Here is a 22,584-nt window from a genome sequence, read left to right as displayed (position 1 = left end):
TTCTAAATATTTTTTTCTGTACGATGCACAGTATAACTGGAAACTGGGGGGGCGGGGGGAGACAGAAGACATAACAATCTATAGAGCACGCTACAATTAGATGCCAGTGAATTAAGATATGCAACAGAACGCCTCTCCCCGTGTAAGTGACTCCTATCTATAAAGCCCTGTTTCTGCAATGGCCCTCATTGACTTCATTGTGGGTGCTTCGCAGATACGAGGAAACATCTATTCAAAACAGCCTGCTATTGGGGATTTCTGGCTGTTACTAGCAGTGTTCTTTTTTTGAAAAATAAGTTTAAAGCTTATGTTCTTGACAAGTTGGGAACTGATCTAGGTTATGTTGCTCTTCTAATGAAAAAAGAACATTAATACTGAAAAACTAAATGCAGAGTTTATAGCTCATTAGCTATGAACTTACAGAGTGTTTCATCCACTGTCACATAAAGCAGTCATTAAGAAATTATGGTTTCCATCCTGTCTCTGTTTCCACAACACTGAACAATTGATAGTATCTGTAGCTTAACTAAAATGCTCTTTGCATTCTCTCCACAAATGGCATATATAATGGTTTATGTAAACCAAACTTCAATTTGTCTCTATTCTTTCTGAAATTCATTAAATGCTACAAGAAAGAAAGATCACCGCCATTACAGAGAACTGGTGTAGCTCAAAGAGAATACGCAAAACACTTAGGCTTTCTGTTACATTTAGTGAGACCATAACCATTAGCTTTTCACACCATTAGAAATGAGGACAGGCTCCTATTTCTCCATATCATTTATTGGAAAGCCTGGTCTTTAAATCACAGTATTAAAAAAAGAAAAAAGATTTTAAGTACTATTTATCCTGACTGCTGCAATAAGCAGGGGTAAGTTGACAAGTACATTAAAGAATTTCTACTTAATTATATGTCATAAAGTGAATTAATGCGAGCTTGTTGCAGAAACATAAAATCAGAGAATGGAAAAAATGGAAAAGATAAAGAGCTGAAGAATCACAATAGAAAACTTCTGATCAGCAGCAAGAACGGCTCGTGCTGAGGCGTCTTAAAACACTAGGATCAGAGAATGTTTAGAAAGGAAACGGAAGACAAGCTCTTTCAGAGCAGCTTTTAGAAATCACCTGCAGCTGCAAATGTACATCAATCTATCAGGCAACAATGAAGAAAATGAAGAAAAATGAACATTCAGCTGTATTTGGCTTAGAATTGTTTGGTTTATTTTTTCTGCAAGGAACAAAACATTCACAAAAAAGTAGATTCACTGTGCCCTTTTTTAAAGTGCATTTTGATAAAATTTTTAATATAAAGGACTTGAGTCAGCTTCAGTAACTCTTCAGCTTTGAGGCCTGGAAGAAATTCCGCTCTCAAATGTGCAGAGGGCAAGATGCCACCGCAGGGCGGGATCCCACCGCACGCGGGGACACGGTTGGCGCTGGCGGCCCGCTTCCCGGGCCGAAGTTGCACCGCTGTGCCTTCCGCAGGGAGGTAACCACTGGCTGCAGATGTACGTCTGCCTCACTAGAGAATGCGACGGCGCTGGGAGAGCGGACTCTAGAAGGAGCGAGAAGAGGCAACGCTCGCCCTCAGCAACCGCTCAGCGCCGCTCGCAGCGGGCTCACTGCTCCTCGGCTTATTTGGGCTGCAAAGCCCGGAAAGTTTGTCGAAACTATTGCCAGATCTCGCCTGCGTGTGCGTGGGGGAGAAGGGTGGTTCAAGCGATGGATTTCACGCGGACAGTGCCTGAAACCCTCCCGCCCTCCGGCGCTTTTCGGCCCGCCCTGGGCCCCGGCCCCCCGCCACAGCCGCCGGCCGGGCGGTCCCTCACGGGTAACGGTCACCGCGCGAGCCCGCCCTCCAGCTGCGGCCCGCCCGCCGGCAATGATTGGGCCCTCCGTCCTCTCGCTCCTCCAATCCCAGTGGCGAAGGCCGATCCCGACCTCGCCTGATTCCGCCTACCGGGGCGCGACGAGGCCAATCAGCGCCTACGGCTGGGCTCCACCTTTCCGGCCGTCTCCATTGCAGCTGGGGGGGGGGAAGGTTAAGGCGTCGTGGAGACCATGGTGGGTGGTTCTTTCCTTTTCGAAGCCGGCGAGGCTGAAGGTGAACTAGGTCTGCGTAGTTGTTTATTTTTCTTTCCCGCCTTCTCCTCCCTCAATCGTACAGAATGGTACGTTCCCACGGGCTCGTAGATCCTCCCCCCCTCTTCTCAATGGTAGGGCTAAGGGCGGTTCCTGCGTGCCCCTTCGCGCGCGCTGCCGCTGGTGGTGTGCGCTCCCCCTGTGGCCGCTTCCTTCCCGCCTTTTCAAGGGCCACCGGCCTGGGGTGGGAGCGCCCCTCCCTTCTGCCGCCCCTCGGGGCCTCCCAAGGGCTTCTGGCGAGACGGGGAGAGCGTGGGGCTGCCTACAGCGGCTTGCCTGCAGCGGCCCGGCCCGGCCCGGCCCGGCCCGCCTTGCCTTGCCTTGCCTCGCCTCACCTCACCTCACGCCTTGGCAGCCGCCCAGGAAAACTGCGTGTGAAGCGATTGCCCCATGGTGCTGCGGGCGGAGGATGGTCGCACTGGGTGCTTGTTTATCGCTACTGTTTGTAAGCTAGGCTCCCCTAAAGAAGAGAGGTGCGTGCGTTTGCGCTCCCCGTGCTTTAGTTTCTCCCGTTGCCAGTAAAGGCGTTGCCTGATGAGCAGAGATCTGGCCTGGTCTCGCAAACAGCGTGAAGTTCCCTGGCTGAGGGAAAGAGCACAGAAGGGATGTGCTCCTTATTAAACGAAGGGGAAGCATTAGCAATAGGCCAGTTGCACAGAAGTATTTTTGGGGACAGACTTTTTAGCAGGGCCTGTTGCGACAGGAGAAGGGGGAATGGTTTTCAACTAAAAGAGGGTAGATTTAGACTAGATATAAGGAAGAAATTTTTTACAATGAGGGTGGTGAAACACTGGCACAGGTTGCCCAGAGAGGTGGTGGATGCCCCATCCCTGGAAACATTCAAGGTCAGATTGGACAGGTCTCTGAGCAACCTGATCTATTTGAAGATGTCCCTGCCCACAGCAAGGGGAGTTGGACTAGATGACCTTTAAAGGTCCCTTCCAACCCAAACTATTCTATGATTATATGATTTTTCAGTGTGGTGAAACATGCATCCCTAGAAAATGGCCTCTGCTGAAGTTAGAGTGCACATGTAACTTGTTTCAAAGTTACATGTGTATCTCTTGACAGAGAGGAGGCCTTTCCTAATGTTCTCATATCTTGATGAAATCTTTTAGTTCTCCCACCCCTCAATATTGTGAACATGATAGGTTCTTTTATTCTCTTTAATTTTACTTAACGTGACAACAATGCAGTCACCTCAGGTGAAAGAATATTAGACTGTAAAACACTTTCACCTTTCTGAAAAAGTGCTGTAGGATCTTGATTTGTATTCAGTGGGCAGTTGATCTCCTTCATATCTCAAAAAAAACCAGCAAGATGTAAACAATTTAAGCTGTGTATTCCATCGTGTACTGTATTACAGTACTGAAGAGCTGAGCTCAAGAAGTTTTCACTTAATTTTTCAAGCACTCAAAAATTAAACTGGTTTAATAGCTTCAGTTATTTAGTTTAATCATACCTGTACTTAAACATAGATTCCTATGAACAGAGCACTGTATCTGTGAGAGGTAGTTATAAATGATATTTACAAGTACAACTTTGTGTTCAGAGTAACATGACAAAAGCCAGAAATCACTAATATAGACAGTAATACACAAATTATGCAAGCACATAGTTTGCGTGTGTGGTTGTAAGCGTCTGAAACTTGAGAAAACTTAATGCTAAATTTGAAACTTGAAAGTCAAATTTTAGTTCTCTCATAAATTTTTAAAATACAGTAAGACTTTTCTAAAACATATTGTGAACATTGGTTGTGAGTGTGTATTCAAAGCATAATGTAGCAATGTCTTGTGGTGAATATTAAAATTTATAAGCAGGCTTTGTGTACATAGCTGATATATAAATATCATGCATGCAACATTTTAACAGAATTGTTTAATACTGAAAAGTGTTTGTTCATGTATGTCTTTGGAAGATTTTAATTTCACTTGGTTTTCCTTTAATAGAGTGACAAAACTGGGGCAAACAACTGAAAATGTCATCCTATTTGGCTCAGGAGGTTCACCTTGCTAGAAGACATGAAGAGATGTAAGTAATTGTTTCAGCGCTGTGGCCTGCCTCACAGCAATTTGTGTTGTGGTCTTGCGAGACCTCCCTCTCTGCACATGACCATCCTGTGAACAGTGAATCTGAGCTCTGTACAGAGCACGGTGGTATTTCAGGAAGGGGGTGGTGTTCCAGGAGGTGGCACTCTTCCTTCAGGAACTATTGGAATTAGCACCCTTGATTGCTGTTAAGGGTATTTAGATTGATGAGTTTTTTGACTTCCAATGGTGGTACTGGTTTAATATTTCCATTGTTAACCTCCTGTCACCGTTAAATTCCTGTTTGGGGAAGGTAATCGGATTCTCTCACTCTACGCCTCAATTATAGAATTGCTTCTTTGTTGCCCTGTAAACTCAGATTGTGAAGCAAATACAGTAATGATTCAGAAAAATCTGCTTTTCTGATAACAACTAGTACTTGCCAATGAGCAAGAGTAGTACTGATAAAGTCACCCCAACCCACCCTGTCTTTCCTGTTCTGGGAGATTCAGTGCTTCTAAGCACCTTAGCATATGAGGACTGCTGGTTGCAACGTTATAGCTTCATACAAGCACAGCAGGTGGTGTCTGCCTGTACCTTTTCCCTCCCCCAGCACACCCACCCTACAGCCGGCTTAATTAGCCCCATAGTTTTGAGAAAACTGGGTAAGGTAAAAAGGTTATTTTCTAGCTCCTGAGCAAAATGTTCTACCCACTTAGCAAAATGTTTTCCTTTGTAGACTGTCTCAGAGATCAGAGCTGCTACAGCAGATGGAGACTTATCTAGGAGACAAAAAGACTAAAAAGACATGGCAAACTCAAGCAGCTGATGCAGCTCGTAAAAGGAATGCAGCACTTTTAAATGTAAGTTTCTGCAACTACCAGGAACCGCATTGAAATGTCATGGTTATGCAGTGTAGAGAATTAAAAAAAAAAGTGTTTGCTCTATAGTTATCATTTGAATTCTCATATACAGTTCCCTCTTCTGGAACTTGACCAAAAGTATTAAATGACAAGTCTTTATTACCTGATGGCATCACTACCTATTTCCCATGCCCTTCTTATTTGAGACTTGTGGTGGCAGCTGCTACTATCTTTTTTTTTTTTTTTTTTAAAGTACATGTAGAGATGCAACACATGCTATTACACGTCTGCCTAAGAGAACTTAGTCTGACAAGACTCGCAGCACCTTTACACTTTGATTCAAGATATGTATGGAAATAGGGGCTGATCAGCTTACAATGCTTTTAGTCCAGGGTAAGAACTATTCTCCCACTATGGTTGTGTGAAGTTGTGGAAGAAGTTATCAGTTTAATGTTTTTCTTTAAAGAGGTGTAGAATGACTTCAAGAATCTTATTTGCAAGTCTGTAAAAGCAGTGTTTGGTATTTCTGGGTCTTCCTAGTGGTGGTACTATTAATAATGTTAATAGCTGTTCTACGTACCTGTTGTCGTATTTAGGTAAGATTTGCGTTTCCTAGGTAAATTCAGCATTCTCTCAGTTTGAGAATGGGCAATTAAAAAGATCTAGTTTTGATGGCAGGGACTGGAATGCTAAAACTTCTTGTGGAACCCCTAGCTTAGGTGTCTGAGTTTGAAGAGATTGCACTTCACCACTGACATGAGCATGCATTTGAAAAATGTTTGTCTGTTATTCAGGAAACAGCAGAAAACCATACCTCTCGTGCATTTTCTTTAAACTCTCCCTTATTAAGGGTCCATATTGCATGTATTGTGTTTACTGAAACAGTAAGTTTTACTCTGGAAAGTTACAAGATTAATTTGTGTCACCAAAAATGTTTCTTCATGCAGAGCCTGGTGAAGATTTAAAATGTTCACATTTCGGATGGGTATAATTCTATTGCAGGCCCTCTTTGTATTTAAGTAGAACCTGTATTTAGGGAGTGGCAGACAAGGCAGAACAGCAAATCAGGGATGCCTTCTAAACTGCCCTGTGACAAGGAAGATTTTTCAACTTGGACTCTGGTAAACTGGTGCGTTCTGCGCTGGGGCAATCAAACGCCTCTGTAGTGGGTGTAGACAAGTGTAGGTGCTTCAGAGGGAGGCTGGGCAGAGGTGGATGGTTTGTTTATTTTTTCCATAGTTCATGCTCCATTGATTTAGTAATTTCAGCCATTATGACCCCGATTTTCCATACGCATTTTATAATAGATTTTTATTTCATAAATATAGTTTTTTATACATTATTTGTATTTTATAAATGCATTCTCAGTTAATATGTACAGGCGAACATGATAAATGCAGGGTATATTTCTGCATGCTGAAAGCTTGTTGTATTGGAAATGTTAACAATAGCTCAGACATATACAGAGTGTAAATATTTTTGCAGTTAAACAGATATTTGCCATCTTCTGTCACATCCTCAAAATTGTTCCTTTCAAGTGTCAAAAATGTTGGTGTTTGTATGGAAAAAAAGCAAAAACATATGTATCAAAACAAATTCTGTTACAGGATAAAGTAGCATAAATCAGTTTAAATCTATTAATTTTATACTAGTTTTAACAGGCATGCACTCTTGCAGATGCTTTCTGATAACAGAAGAAAACAGGAAAAAAAAAATCTATGCAGAATAATATATGAGAAGCTTGAAAACAAGACTGATTAATGTGCCAGCTTCAGAATATTGTTCCTGATACCAGGCACTGTACATTTCACAGTTACCATGTGGAGAGTTGTTGATTTGGCCTACTCAAAAATACATGGACATGATGAAGTGTTATTTTTCTATTTGCATTTCTGTTTTTCTGCATGTAAGCAAAATCGGTTGTTTTCAGTATGTGATCATAGCAAAAGAAATTTTTCTTTTTCTGTGCTAGTTGATATTTATGCACAGGAAAGCATTTCAAACTTAATTTATTTACTAATCAGTAGGAAGCAAGGAACTAAAAATTTTTTTAAATTGAAATTTTAACATTATAAGCACTTGTTCAGCATTTTAAGATAATTATCATAGTATTTTCCTTGATCTTTTTAGAGGGAGACTGCAAATTAGGGAAATCTGTATCATTTGGTACTTATATAATGTTGTTGTAATAAAAGCAGAAATTAGACTAGTAATTATAATCTAACTTACTACATTTGTTTGTCAGTAATATTTCTTGTGTTTAGAAATACGTATTGCTGTGGAACATCTTATAACATGAAGTGGAAAATAAAGAATATGCTATGTAGTAGTTAGTATTGGGAAGGTAATTTAGACCAAATTTGCTTTCTTTCACAGGCATGTAATTCTAGAATTATTTAAGTGGGATTCTGCCAGACTGATATCAATATAAGTGACAGCTGAATTTGGTCCCCTAAGAGTGATGCATGTGTCATGCATTCCATTTTACCTCTGGGGAAGGGTCTTGAATTGTTTTTGTTCCAGTCCTTGTGGTTTTAGGGGAAGCGTTGTAAGATGCTCTCTTTTTTCAGTACTGTGACATACTAGATTTGTTGTTTTTTCCAAAGAAGTTTACGCTGCTGACGTATTTATTTTTATATTGATGACAGGGATTTCTTTTTCCTACAAAGCTTACCAGTTATACAGACACACAAGAAGTGCCATCGAAATCTTTCAGCAGTTACAGTTATTTTCTAAAGCATACTACACCTTCCAGCAAAAATTTCTTTCACTGTCTGTCATTAAATCAGTATTCTGAATGACAATAGACTGCACAACATACAAACTAGAATGAGCAACAAAAAGACACATCCAATATCTAGGCTATGCCAAAGTGCCCTTCTCTACTAAACATGTATGCACAACTGCTGTCTCCTTTCTTGCCTGAAAGACATTCATTTCCTATCACCATAAACATTCCAATGACTTAGTTGAGTATATAAAAAAATAATTAACTTGATTGATATTCTTCCTTCCTGTGAAAATTCCTACAGGAATTAGGAAGGAGGAATCAGAAGGAAGGAAAATCCTATGGAAGAATATGAAGTGAACATTATTGATTGATCCTTCTTTTCAGTATGGTAATAACTTCTCCAGACTTGGTCTGAGCCATACTGATATGAGCTTCATTTGGTGCTATTTGTGGTGTATCTGTTCTAAGTACATGCAACAGAGGAATTCCTTTCTTACGTTAGTTAAGTCTGTATTGTCCTCTGTTATTTTGACATTGTGACTTCAAATGGCTTCCATCTTTGCCCATATTCCCCCCTTACGTTTATCCCGTTAGTCTTTTCTCACCGGAAAAGGGGCAGCCGCTTGCTACTTCTGAGGATTTGGATAAATTTGAGACTTAGTTTGCTCTTTCTGAGACACCCTTTAGCTTCCTACATAGGTATGCACTTTGCTGTAGGAAAGGGAGAACAGTTTTGCCTGGATTTGTTTTGTACTTATGTACGAGAGAATACAGTCATGCTGTAAAAGGAATTAATGCAATAAGGTGAACACTGTAAATTGAATGAACTGAGTGTATCTGTATCTCTAAGTCGAACTTCAGCTAACAGTAAGGCTGTTTTTTGCTTTTATTAACCGTACTCTTCTGAATTTGAGTCATATTTTTCAAACTAAACTTGAGTCGAGCACTGTTTCCTTATTGATGTGTTCAGATTGGCTATTATTCAATACGAGTAATCATGTTTGGTCTCTCTTGTGGAAATGCTCCTCCAGAATCTCACTCTTCTTTTCAGCGGCAGTGGTGGTGAATATTTGGGAAGTCCCTTTGGGGAATTTCCTCTCTCATTTAGTTTTTCTGTTGTACTCTTCACACCCGCTCTCTGCTCCCAACTCTGCCATCTGCTATACTTTCTTTCCCCCTCCACTCTGTTCAGCTTTGGCTTCTTCACACCCCACTCCCACGTCCCTTTCTGTCTCTCTTCATCTGCCCACCACTCAATCTCTTCAATGTTTGGGTATGGAACTAAGCCCACAAGAATGGGTCAGAACTTTAAAGGGGGAGGGCGGTTAGTTTGGGGGGATGTTTTGGTTTGTTTGTTGCTGTTGTTTTTTGGTTGTTTCTCTTTTTAAAAATTTATTTAGGCCTTTGTGAATCCAGCACGCATCCACTGGACAAGCAAAAACCCAAATACTGATTTTTTGTAAAAAAGCTATGTGAGGTGCATTGTCATCCAAGTTTGTCTGGTGAACAGCTTGCTGCAGCTCTACATTTTTGTGCACATGTTATGCATGCATATTAGCAAGTCATCTTTGTCTTGAGGAGTAAAGATCTTGCACATAATTTGCCTAGTTACTTTACAGTTACAGTAGCTAGAATACATACTTCAGTCTTCATGCAGCACAGAGAAAACCATTCTGTTCCCCTCTATTTTCTGAAGTTTTATAGAACAGAATTTAACTGTAATTTACCCTAGTGCCCAGAGAGAATAACGGTGTTTTACAGCAACAGTCTTAGGTGGTCATGAAATTTATTCTTATATCAAAAAGGTACAGCAAACATATTTAGAAACTGTAGGATGTTAGTCTTATTGGTAGAAGTTGGATTTCAGAATGACTAAACAGAAAGGTTTGAACTTCAGTGTTATTATTTGAATGCTGTTTAGCTGTAATGGGTTTATTTAGTTAATTTAAATGTCTTTATGTGAGTGTGCATTTTCCTTTTAATATTCCCAGTGTTTGTTTTTAAAATGTGCTTTGCCTGTATTTTAGGATATAGAAGCAGCAGAAAAAAAGCTGCAAGAAAGAGTGTATTTACCTCCACATCCTGATACTGTTAAGTTAGAAGTAAGTCCTAGAACTCTGTCTTTTCATTTGCTGTTTACCAAATATTTTGCTTTCCCCTCCCCGAAGCATGTTCTTAAAGTGAAAATAATTGATTTTAAAATCCATTGACTGGTATAGCCAAAGGCCTGTGTACTGTGTAGCAAGCTAAACCTAAATTCTAGGGCAAGGTCCCTAGATTCTGGAGCATTCTGGTGGAAATATTTAGTAGGTTTCAGATTTATACAAACTTCTATTTAAAAATGAAGTCAAATATAAAAATGAATGTTGTGAATTATCAGATGATTACTGTGTTTATTATATGAGAGCTATTGAGTTTGTTTTATACGGTCATGCCATTTTCAGTTTGCCACAGATTGTCATCTTTACATTTCAGGGTCAACAGTTTTTCAGCATGAACAGAGAAATTTTTACTTCTCAGAGTTATTTTGTGGTTGTATGAGAGCTTATGAAAAGTACTGCTACAGCAGGAACACTCAGATTTTACTTCTCAACCTGTAGTCCCTAAAACATTGTTTAAATTAAATAAAAATTTTAAACAGCAAGTTACTCTGAGAACTAAATATTATCCTGATACAACGTAACAAGTTCAGGTCCCGAGTCTCAAGACTGTTTCATCAGTGTTAGGCAGTGATGAATGAATGATGAGGACAGAAACGGTCCTGGGGACAGGAATTGGAGCACAGCTCTTCCTGATGCAAACTAAACATCTTAACCACAAGGCCACTGAGTCAGATTCCCACTTGTGTTTCTTGCACCAGTGGTTTATGGGTTCTTTGTTGTATGTTGGCTTAGTTTCCACAGGCATGGTAGCACGGAGTGTCCCACACTAGTTTGTATGCTAGGGCATTGTCAAAGGAGGGGAAAGGTATGGATTGTAGCACTGTCAGCCTGTGAAGAGAATTGTACATTAGTTTCACACCTGCTGGGCAAGTGTTGTAATGCTTAGGCTATTATTTAAATGAGAGGCATCACTTCTTGTTCTGGTTACTGTTAAAAGTTTTTTGTCTGTCATTGCGTTTTGTAAATAGCCTGCTTCTATCACTGTGACAGGATGCACACTGAGTATACCCATTCAATGATGTTTTTTTTTGGGGGGGGGGGGGGATTTTAGGCAAAAGGGTACATTTTTTCCTGTATACCTGTATATCTTCAGTGATGCTAAGAAAGATGCCAAGTTACTAATATTGAACCTATTTTGACTGTGTTCAGAAGTAGTTTTAGACTCGTAGAAGACTTTCAAGGCACCTCTAGAGTTGTTTGGATCAGTTTTGGACTGCTTGTCCCTCTGTCCTGTGTTAGGTGTTAAGCTGCCTGCGGGATGTAGACCAAAGTCCGCACAAATTGGAGAACAGAGCAATTGCTTATGGCTGCAGAGATGTCTACCCTCTGCAGCAGTGGTTGAATTTTAGAGAGAACAGAGCTGCTATTTGAAGGAGAAGATCCTATTTCAGCCTTTTTTATACTTCTGAAGAAGAGTGCTATAAATAGTGGAAAAAGAAAACTTTCTTTCATGGTACAAAATTCTTGTGCATGCTTTGTTCCAAAACACTTCTGAGCATATTTCGCTCAGCCATATATGTGTCTGTATTAATATACTTTGAAAGTTATGGCTATAATGGATCCCCAGCTTGCTAAGTCAGAGTAGTTTTGTGTGACAGCACATATGCTTGTCAAAAAAGATTCTTTGAGTAAATCTGTTGAAGAAAATATTTTTGTAAATCTGCAAGAGCCGTATTTATATCTGAGTTACATGTAAGGATCAAAATGATTAGCCAGGAATCTAATACGCTGCAGAGAGATGTTCCGTTTTGTGGTACGCTGCTTCTACATTATATACTTAAGTAAAGAAAAAAAGGCTCGATACGTAGGTATCATAATGTTTTCTACTACAAAATTACTTTTTCCTAAATGGACATCAATGTCTAAAAATACTTACACTTACATTGGTGGATGGATTAAAGTGTTGCCTTAATACAACTGTTTGATTACAGTATTTTGTGGAAAAAAATGATACATGGCACTTAAAATTTTCTTCAAAATCCTACAAACAACAAAGTTATCCTTAGGATACCAACACAAAAACAATGAATAGTATGTCCATTCCACAGGTAAAACAGAAGTTAAATTTATTACTCAGAGGCACAGGGTAATGCAGAGAAAGGGTTAGATAATCCGTAGTGGTTTTCCTAGACCACAGGATAAGTATACAGTGCCTTTTTTTTTTTTTTTTCATTTGTAATCCAAATACTGGAGCTGATTACTTCGTCAGTGATTTATCACGTCTAAAATTTTACTCAAATATTTTGAACTACATTACTGCGAACTTTTCTAGAATAACCAATTTACATAGCACTTTTCATTTATAACATTAAACATTTTTTTTTCCACTTACATATGTACTTAAATATAAAAGTTGCTTTTGGAAGAGTTTATTATCACGGGAAATATTTTATTAAAGGTACTGTGAGGGTCTAAACTAATCTGTTGCTTACCACAAGAGGGCACATTCAGTCACTTCACAGTTCGTGCTGCAAAATGAAATCTTTCCAGGCTGGTATTTTGTATCATACAAGAAATTTGAAATTTCTTGTGTAAGTACGTTGTTCTTTTCTGATTTGCTTCACTCATAAGGCAAGATTTAATAATGCATTGCATATCTATATTGTTTTTAGACAGGCTGACACAGATTTTGAAATTAAGTTTATTTTTTCTTATGTCTTTCTCAGACTCTCTATTGGGCATCAATAAAAGAATCTCTTCCCAAGTGGGAACAGTTTCTTTTAGGAAGAGCAGAAGTTCCTATTGGTTTTAAGAAATGAAAACTGCAGAACAGAACATAAGCTACCCAGAAGAAGATTCACAAAAATAAACACTCTAGTTTCTTTTTTTTTTTTTGTAATTTATGGCTTAAGCAGACAAGATCATCCAGATCAGACAACAGAATATCATGCCATTAAATTGTAATGTAAATCATTTAAATGAAAATTAACTATATTGGATAATTTGCTTCCATTGTCACATTGTGTACAATTCTTTATTTTTATTCTGTAGTAGAGAAGCAATCCTCAAAGGGGCTTTTAGGATCAAAAGTGAGAAACACTGGTGTATAGAAACTCATGAAGGCAATTGCTTTTTCAGTATGAAAAGAGTTTCAGGTTATTTTTAATCCTCTGCTTCTACATATAAGTGCAATAAGTAAAGACAGATTCATGCATTATCTTTCTTCACTGCAGTCATCTGTGCTGTATGTCTCTCTGTAGATGAGGGAGAAAGGAGGAATTTACCGTTAGCAGGAAAGGCAGGCTGTTTGCGTCAGACAGAGTAGCCTTGGTTTAGCACCAGGAATCTGTGAAAAAATCTTCATGAGAGCAGTTGTAGAAGGAACACCTTGAATTTCCACATCTTGCTTTCCCTGATTTTTGTCATTGCCACTTCCGTTGCTTCTACACCTCACTCCAGTAACCACTGCTGCATTTCCCAACCTCCTGCTGCCTACTTTGTATTTCTAATGGGTGGGTAAAGACAAGAAAAAGTAGACAAATTGCTAGGATTTTTTGCTACTTCTAGGCTGCTCTTAATACTATTTTCTTTATGTTGACATAATCTACAAGTGAGAACTTCTGCTTAGGGGTGAAAAGTTTGAAAAAAGCAAACTGAAAGGTAGCTGGCAGTGGCTGTCCAAGAACAAAGCATATAGAAAAGTTGAGGAGATAATATTTTCTTTTTCAGCTATTGAACAGCTCCTCAGCTTCCTCTTACAGAGGTGCGGTATCAGTGGGTTTTGATTGTGGAGTGGGCTAACTCGGTATGAAAATGTCACTGCTCTAGTGCAGTGCTTTTTAAAGTATCAAGTTCAGTGGAAGATCCTTCCAGGTGTGTGACTTGGCCTGCAGAAATTTAATCCTTCCTAAGCAAAGGAAGCCTAGAAAAAAAATCTTTTTTAAAAATTAAGAACCTGGACTTGAGTCAATATATTGTTAAAATTTAATCTCATATGCAACAACATACTTCTGCCCCCAACCTGAACGTAGGAGAAAAAAATTTTACTTCTGCCAGTGTTTGAGGATATGAAAATGTAATGATTACAAATTTGCTAGGCTACTAGTGAACTGATCTATGCATCTCCACGCTACATAAAGATATGATTTTTTTTTAATAGTAGGGATGTTTTAATTACTTTTATTGAAACTGAGGTACTTTTTAGCAACATTTCTCATGAATGTCCTGGCTGCTTTGGATCTGTGCACTAAAAAGCTTCATTTAGTTAATTAAACATAGTTAAGTTATCCACTGATTAGCTGTTCATGGAGAGTTTATGGTCCTGTCAGAACTAGAGAACTAATTTCTAGCTGAAAACTGTAGGAAGTCTGGGTAGTCTTTAAGGACCAATACCTGCAGATGCTGTTCTCCGTGAAATTAGGCACTCAGTTTTGTTTGAATTTAAATTAGCAGAAGAATCACTGACACAATAAAATCAAAACTTCAACTGCGATATAAAATTGTTGTATGTTTTCAGTGGGCATATTAAGAGTTCATTTAAAACTTTTTCTATTGAAGTGTCCATTAAACTGATAAGTTTTTACAGAAACTGCCATCTTAGAAATATCCTGTTGAGTGGGTGTTGGTGTTTGTAACAATAACGTTGTTTTCATAATATGTGATGGCAGATTAGCACGCTTCTCTGCAGTGTTGTTAACAGTTGTAATTAAGGAATAAACAGTAAAGGGTGTCAGTCCGATGACAATTTCATCTATAGTGTCACAATACAAAATGTCACAAAATATTAGAACTGTTATATAACTACAAAAATATCAAATTAGGCTTTCATCTTACAAGCAGAGAGCTTAAAAAAAAACCTGGCATAGAGACCATTGCAATTTTATACCTACTCAGTGTTCTGTCACAAAGACAACACGGTAATATTTTCTTCCGTAAGATCACATTGTGGTTCTCAATCTGATTTAGCGGGAATGTGTATGGTTCTTAGAATTGTAGAGCTCAAATTTAAAAAGCAAATAATTGGAACCAGTTGAGCAGACAAAAAGTGAAAAGCTATTACACATGATGCCCAAAATGAAGGGATGGGTGAGCAGTTAGTTGCTAACAAAGACTGGGATTCATCCTGGCCTTTGCATCCAAAGGGAAATCACTTAAACTAAAATCTGGGCCCCTAAGTACTTTATACGTGTGAATAATCCGGGTCTTTATCTCTTTGGACTCCGCCTAAACACTGGGACACAATGCAGATGCTCACTATCTCCTTGCCCCTTTTGATTTCCTGTGGAAGGGAAGCAAAGTGTGTGGACTATGAGGGCATGGCAGCTGGATGGGTGAGGATTTTCTAGCTGTGAGAGGCACCTGCAAGCAGTGTTAGTGTAGTTTTTGTGCTGCAGTTAACTGCTCAGATACTGTGTTTCTGGTTATTTTGTTATTGTTGTTACTAAGCAAAGAGATTAAGATTAAAATGAAATTATCTTCTTTTCAAGGAAGGAAATCACTTCTTTTTTTTCTTTTTAGAAAATTTCTTTAGAATTTCTTTAGAAAGAAATTTTGGAAGCAATAGGACAACTAGTGCATGCAAAACTATATAGGAACATGTCCAGAAAAGGATAAAATTAAGAGAAACATTTACAGCAGGAATGTGTGTAGGTGACTGCTCTGAGAGACAAGGGCCTTCATGTTGGCCTGTGGTCTGACATAATAAGTGCAATTGCATATGACTGTGAAACATCACAGCAGTAGGGGCAGGGAGGCACGCAGCAGGGCCATTAAGGTGCAGGAGCGAGCGTTTCCTGATTTGGCACAGACCTTGGGGCAAGCAGTGGCAGGGAACATAATTATATGGTATCTCCTGTTATATTTAGATTTGTTGAGTGCACAGTTTAATTTACTGTGGCTGAGCTAGCTACCCGCTTGCCTTTCTATAGATACAAATTTGAGAAAGCAAATGTTAGTTAACCTTAAGTGTATTAAAAAAAAAAAAATTAAAAAAATCCCCAAAACTGATTGATACCGTTATGGTTTAATATTGGCTCTAAATGAGATCTTGAATGGGTCTTCTTCACCAAGTTCAAGGCTGTTACTTCAAACATATAGTTATAATTATACCTCATCTTATCCCAAGCTTTCATATATATAAAAATATAAGATATATAGTATATATTACATTATATATCTCTCTCTCTTATGTAATTTCCTACCCACCTTGGGTAAATGGTTTTTTCCCTCAGAACATAACCTGTTACTCTGCATTCTTGACTTGCTGCTTGCCCTTTTGTGTTAAAATATATGTATACATAAGCTGCAATGGTCCTAAGAGCCTGTTGCTGTTTGTGCTTTTCTGGTGGGTAGGGGAAAGCAATTGAGAGAAGAGCAGTAAGGAAAACCAAAGGTTTTGCCTGTTTGTTAGTTAATTTTTGAGTATCTTACAGGAAGAAATAATTAATCATCCTTTTTTTAGGTTTATGCACAGATGAGTGCATGAGTACACAGATGAGTAACCACGGTACTAACCCAGGAGCACAGCCTGTTCACCCATCTTGTCACCTCTACCATGACATTCCTGAGTTTTTTACTTTCTCAGTTATTCTGGCTGTGGGGGCAGAAGCAGAAGGCATGTTAGTTTTCCCTAGGATAAGAAATTTCTTACTCCGCAGAATCTTTCTCATGCCTATTAATTTCATTTGAGAGTATATATGAAATAATAAGAGGGTTTAGACACGTGGTACTTGACACTTACTATGGTATCTGCTTGGTTCTATTTATTCAGGGTCATGTTTTCATAGAAGGTGGGAGCTAGATTTTAGGCTGAGTTATAGTTCTTTGTTTCTGCCTTTTCATTCACATAGAGCAGGTCAGGGAAGTAGATGCTCAGTTTGAGCTTGTTGGTACTGAAAAATAGGAAAACCGCGTTTGAAATGGAATGTACTTTTAGAGGTTACATCTGAAAGAAAACATTATTTGCTCCATAATGGTAATTTTCATAATATTTTAATAGTTGTGTTCAGATACAACTTGACCTTAAATATCACCCCAAATGCAAGCTGTTTTAACATATTTGTAATGCTAAGGTCTTCATTACTGTAATATTCTGTTTGCTCAAGGATTATAATCCATGGATGTAATCTGTAACAGTTGAAATAAAGCTTTTATCCTGTAGTCACTGCCTCTTGGATTACAGTGTTACATTGCATGTACAAGTTGGATGTAAATTTGTGCCTGCTGTAGCCAAGCGTGTGGACAGCGAGTATGCCAGTGATAAATACTTTGCTTAGGTATGGTGTTTATTTTCCTCAGTTTTCCTCTGACACTGATCTGAAATATTAATCTGTTGAGTGAAGATTAGAATCTCAGAAGTTTATTGCTGAAAAATCCAAACGTAATGAATCCCAGATCGATTATTGGCACTCTTCCTATTGTTTCACAATAACTGTGTGCTAAATTACTTCAGATATGTGATTACTAGCGAGATATGGATAGAGATACTTAAACCCTTGCAAGGGAAACAGGTGGAAAAAAACCCGGTTCTTCAGTGCATCCTCCTGCTGTGTGAAGCTCTTTGTCTTTGCCGTAAATAGGGTGATTTAATTTGGGAATTTGCTACCCCTTTTAAACACAGCTCTTGAAAATGCCCTAAGTTGTACCCGCTGTGTATGTAGTCTTCCAGTTGTATCTTTTTCATTTGAGTGACTTTGCATACATTTGTTTTTAACGCATACAGATAGGAAGTATGCTTGCTTCTTCCCGTAAGTTTTATCACTAGTGATGATGATCTTAAAAATAAATGTGTGGTGTTCTTTCTCCTTACTCTCAGTCGTATCACCTACCAGAAAGCCCTAATAGGCAACAAAATAGTGTGAGACGGTATTTACATCACACTTTTGAAACAGATTCAAGCAGAGCCAGCTGCCGTAAGATTATTTTACAAATATATTGCAAATTAATAAAAGGAAAATTTTGCTGTCCTTTAAGTAAATTGCAGTCTCCTTGACCAATTACGTAGCTTGAAGCCGCAGTAAATTAGTACCTGCCTCACAGCGGTGTTGGGAAAGGTAATTTTGGTTTCCAGACTTGCATTTCTTTACCCATTTGGTTTGTATGTGTGCCCAATAGCTTCATTCACGGTGCTCTAACTGTTGCTCAATAAAAGCTTCCGGAGGATAATTTGCTTAAGCGGACCTCATGCCTGCAGCTTTGTTAAGCGCGATCTAACCTGTGCGCTTCCCCGGCAGCTGGCCGCGGCTGCGCTCGCCTCCGCCCGCGGCTTGCGGAGTCTGCCCGAGGGGTAGGGTCGCTCCAAGCCGAGGAAAGCCCGAGCCAAGCGGCTGTGTGAGAGGGAGAAAGGAGGGGGGGGGGGGAAAGAGAACGTCGTCTTCCAGTGTGAGATGAGATCGCTCTGGCCGCGGGGAAGGTCTGCGTGGGAGGGCAGGCGGGGGGCGGTCGGTCGCTTCGGGGGCGCTGGGGCTGCGCATCGTCGGGAAAGGTGCGCTGAGGAAGTCAGTGAGAAGCACGTTGCGTGTGTCTCCTCTCGCTTCACGGCGCCGAGATTCCCGGGGAAGCTCTGGGCAGCGGGTTTGATTCCTTGGAAACGTTCGTAGTAATAACTGTAACGGTGGAAAACGTACCCGTAAATCCATAGGGGAAAGGTTCGCATATGTGAACGAAACTGTCGCATACCCCCGTCATCTGTGTACGATGTTTAGACTGAGCTTAAACAACTGCAGCCGCTTTACACTATTTCTCGGACGTTTCTTTTTATTAACTTTCCGGGTACACTTGGCTTTTTTCCTCTAGAATCAGCTTTCTTTTGCTGGATTCATTCAGTGATGCGATAATCCAATGTTGGTAATATCTCAATTCATTAACATAATGAATCAGAAGGAAGAGGCTGATTATAAATTAGAAAGCTTCTATTTATGTGCGATATCTTGGCAACTAGCAGCAGTGAGGAAGACAGTAGAAGGAGTATCAGAGAGTTAACGGGACTTTGGGAATGCGATTGCAGGAGGTCCCAGGTGCTCCCTGTGCGATTTCAAACGCCTGCGCCCTTCCAAGGACAGTCGTGCCCATTGCAGCGAGGCAGTGGCGCTGATTTGGGGAAATATTTGGCTCCTGCGGCCTCGATCTTCGAAGGGGTTTAAAGCGCCCAACCCCGCTGGGTTCGGGCGAGGGTTTTGCTCCCGGTTGCAGTTGGTGGAGCAGCGCGGTGGGCCGGGGCCGCCGTCCCCCGTGCTGCCGGGGCAACGCCGCTGAGCCCTCTCACCACTGCTGAGGCTCCGGTTGTTTGTATCGTCCGCGGGCTGGGGCGGCCCGGAGAGGGCCGGGGGTGCTCCGAAAGGCTCGGCGAGGAGCCGGGAGAGGGGAAGCCGCCGTGCTGCCCTACGCGGCAGCGCTGCGGGTCTGGCGAGGTGCCCAGTCCCTGCTCCGTCGGCTAGAAGCACTCCTGCCTCCGAACCAGGTCACTTTTAAAGTTACTCGTCAGCCTGCGTCTTCTGCAAACGCAGAAGACGGCAAAGATGCAAATAGTTGTAGGAAAAAGTCAAGTTTTATGTTGTTTCGAGTTTATAAACTCTGGGACCAGACCCTTTTTCTGCACTTCGTATTTGACAGCATTTTGTCCCCATCCCCGCTGGGGACAAAAAGGCTTTTCCATGACAAAACACGCTTTTACCAGAGCCCCTTTAAAGCAGATTTTTACAGATTTTAAGAGCCCCGGTGACTTTCAGCACCCACGCTGAAAGGCCGTTCGTGCTCCCCTAGCCGAGGGGCGGGAGGGAGCAGGGAGCCGCAGCTCTCGGTACCACGGAGGCTCCCTGCGGGCTGAGCCGCACGGCCCGGCTGCAGCCCCAACACCTGATGAGGAAAGGTAGCCTGCCCCAAAACGGGGAGCACGGAAGTCCAAGTGCACCTTTTTTTTTTTTTTTTTTTAATTGAGGGCACGTGTTGCCTGTGATTCAATCAGTTAAGCAATTGCAAGAGAGAAATACGGATAACGTGAGCCTGCGGCTTTGGCCTTGGCAGGGTTAGCGGTGAGAGTGGGGTTAAAAGGTGGGGAAGGGTCACCTAGAGAGCCACGGAGATGGTAGAGGCGAGCTGGTAAGAGTGTTTTCCCCTCTTTATGTGTCTTTAGCAAAGATCCCGTGGTGTCGGGTGCTGGTCAGCACAGCGCTGTGCCCGCGGGAGGGCAGGACCTGTGACACCGGGGCTGCCCTGGAGAGCAGCAGCGCTGGTGGCTCGGGAGAAGGTGGCAGCACGAGGGGGGATGGAAAGGCCAACGGTGTGGGGCAAAGCTGGGCTGTGGCGTGAGGTCCGCCCGCAGGAGCCCTCGGGAGAGGAAGGGCGTGGGGTGACCGTGTCACCAAGCAGCCCCCCCTCCCCGCCACCGTGGCATGCCGCTCGCCCCCTCTAACTGCACAGCCCTAGGGCCTACCTGTCCCCTCACTGTCCCGTCCGATCCGGCTGCTCCTGGGGTCAAATGTGGCCGGGGAGCCGGTAGCCCTCGCCGTGGCCACTGTCGGTGCTGGCCGAAGGGCGATGCCCGCGCCGGGACCCGCCGTGCCGCCTTTCCCTGGGTTGCGGGGGCAGCTGCCTCTGGCCCCTTGCTCTCTCCACGGAGCTCGGGTGCGGATGGCAGTGCAGCCCCGGCTCTCTGGGGGGGAGGGGGATGTCCGGGGTCCAAATTTGGAGGGGTAGAGGGGGCCTGAGGAGAGAGGCGGGGAGGCGTTAGGGAGCGGGCACGGACCGCGCCGTCGGGGGCTGGGGAAGGGCCAGGCGGTGAAAAGAGCGAGAGCCCGAAGGACAGCAATGCCCTCACCCCAACCCTGGGAGGTGGCGGGGCCCGCGAAGCCTCTCCGTGGGGGGCACCCTCGTGGGCGACACGTGGGGGCGGGCTGGCACGCTCGAGGCCCGGCGGGCTCGCTTAAAAATTATGCAAATACTTCCGTAAAACGGCTTAAAGCGGGAGAAGGACAAGTCCTGCGGGCACCTGGGCGTCCGCGGGGACCCGGCGGGTTGGGAAAGGCATGTGTCAATTTAGCCGTAGTGTTGACTTAAGCGAAAGTGCTAAGCCATTCCTAAACCTAAGTCAATACAGACTTAAGCCAAAATTGTTATTAACGAGCTCTAATCTGATTTAAGAGCCTCCGAGCGAGCCGTGTCTACACGAGGGGAGAGGAGGCGCGTTGCCTTGCGCTGCGCTCCGCGGTGCCCGGTCCCCCGGGGGGGGGGCCGCAGCCCGGGGCAGCGGGAGGGGTCGGCGCAGGGGGGCGAGTGCGACCCCGGGCAGGAGAAGGGCGGGTTTACAGGGCGGCGCTGCCTCCTGGGGGGAGCCGGGCTGCGTGATTTGGGCTAACCGGGGATCTACCTCTGCGGGCTAACGTCTTAAAACTGTACCCAGCTCGGCTGGCGGGGGGTCCCCTTTCCCGGGGGGCGGCGTGGGGTGAGGCCAGGCTGTGCAAACGCCTCCGGGCTGGGGTGGCAGCGATCTGCCTGCGCTGGCTGCGCCGAGGCTGCCGGGCTCCTTCGGCCGTGCCCGGCCCGGGGGTGGTGCCGAGGTCCGGCAGCTCCGCTCGCTCGGGAGAGAGACATGCCAGTGCATTTTTTTTTCCCCGTCCCAACGGGGCAGTTGAGCCCTCCACTCCACCCCCCAGTGGGGGCCTTTCTTTTCTTCCCCACCAGCTTTGAGCAGCCCTGTTTCAGATTGGCCTTTTTATGTTTGATATAAAGAATAGTTGTTGGCCAATTCCATCTTTTCATCGCTGCTCTCCAGGCCCGGGTCCAAGCGGCTTGTCAGATGCTCATTAACTCCCCCTTTGGCTCTTTCCAGTGTGTCTCCTAAGCTCATTGTGCCAAGAACTAGCGCTTCTTTCTCTTTACACGGCTCCCTTTCTCTGCTCCATCAGGGAGACAAATTACTTTCCAAAAGGGATCGCCAGGGATGGTTTAATGAGAATTTCTCTAGGGCTGGCCGTGGAAATCAATGTAGTTAACATTCGGTGCACTTAATTGGACTTTTCTCTTCTGCCTCCTTCAAAAAAACTCTGAAGCTATCCTGTTAATCTCTCATTTGTAATCAATTGTGTTGACTAAACAAAAGTCTAGGTCGTCCTTTCTTCCTGTCCCAGACAATCCTTTGTTGCCTCTAAATGCCTCATTCTTGAGTGCTCCTGGTCGTGTAGATGGGTCCGATTGTTGACAGTTCATTATTGCGCTTTTGTCCATTTAATCTCCCTCGCTGTGTTTTGCATGTGCATGCCTTAATGAGCTCCGTTGGCAATTAACATGTTTCTAGCAGCAAACTGGTTGCTCAGACGTTTGGAGAGCGAAGTGCAGGGAAAAGGGCAACGCAGCTGCCTTTAGGTTGTTCGCTTCCCGGTGCCCGGCGCGCTGCCGGGCCCCGGCAGGACGCACCTGGGTGCGCCTGGTCCCGGGGAGGCGGCGGGCCGGGCCGGGCGGGCCGCGAGGGGAAGCCCGGCGGCGCTGGCACGTCGCTCTCTGCGCGAAGGCACCTCTAACCCTCCCCCCGAGGCACCGGCACCGCTCAATCTGTTGTGTGCGCGGCTGCAGCGCCGGGAGAGGGGTTTTTGTGCGGGTTTCGTGTTATTATTGAGGCTTGCTGGCAAGAGTGCCGAAGTGTGAGCAGTCGTGGACAGCAGAAACATCTTGTGAGGGAGAAGATAATTGGAGTCTCTGGCGTATGTGTGTCTGACAGAGCCGCCCCT

At 43.0% G+C, this 22,584-nt stretch overlaps 1 protein-coding gene across 2 annotated transcripts; it reads left to right on the top strand.

Moving 5' to 3' along the window:
• The first annotated feature begins 1,936 nt into the window (after window positions 1-1,936).
• Window positions 1,937-17,023, top strand: CEP15 (centrosomal protein 15). Of its 2 annotated transcripts, none has more exons than XM_075158713.1 (5): window positions 1,937-2,104; window positions 4,092-4,173; window positions 4,909-5,032; window positions 9,791-9,865; window positions 12,592-17,023. In XM_075158713.1, exons 2-5 carry the CDS (start codon window positions 4,121-4,123, stop codon window positions 12,682-12,684), a joined length of 345 nt encoding a protein of 114 aa, XP_075014814.1. In that variant the 5' UTR covers window positions 1,937-2,104; window positions 4,092-4,120; the 3' UTR covers window positions 12,685-17,023. The 2 variants fall into 2 exon arrangements, with proteins under 2 accessions (XP_075014814.1, XP_075014816.1); XM_075158715.1 differs by lacking the exon at window positions 1,937-2,104 and adding an exon at window positions 2,224-2,615.
• The last annotated feature ends 5,561 nt before the right edge of the window (window positions 17,024-22,584 follow it).

Source organism: Calonectris borealis, chromosome 10, assembly GCF_964195595.1.
Source record: "Calonectris borealis chromosome 10, bCalBor7.hap1.2, whole genome shotgun sequence".
NCBI lineage: Eukaryota > Metazoa > Chordata > Aves > Procellariiformes > Procellariidae > Calonectris > Calonectris borealis.
The sequence above is the reverse complement of the archived record's forward strand: the minus strand, read 5'-3'. Positions and strand labels throughout refer to the sequence as shown.

Coding starts and splice junctions, on each gene's coding strand:
- CEP15 (XM_075158713.1), top strand. CDS start 4,121: ATGTCATCCTATTTGGCTCAGGAGGTTCACCTTGCTAGAAGACATGAA. Junction 4,174..4,908: donor GCTAGAAGACATGAAGAGAT/GTAAGTAATTGT, acceptor TTTCCTTTGTAG/ACTGTCTCAGAGATCAGAGC. Junction 5,033..9,790: donor GGAATGCAGCACTTTTAAAT/GTAAGTTTCTGC, acceptor CCTGTATTTTAG/GATATAGAAGCAGCAGAAAA.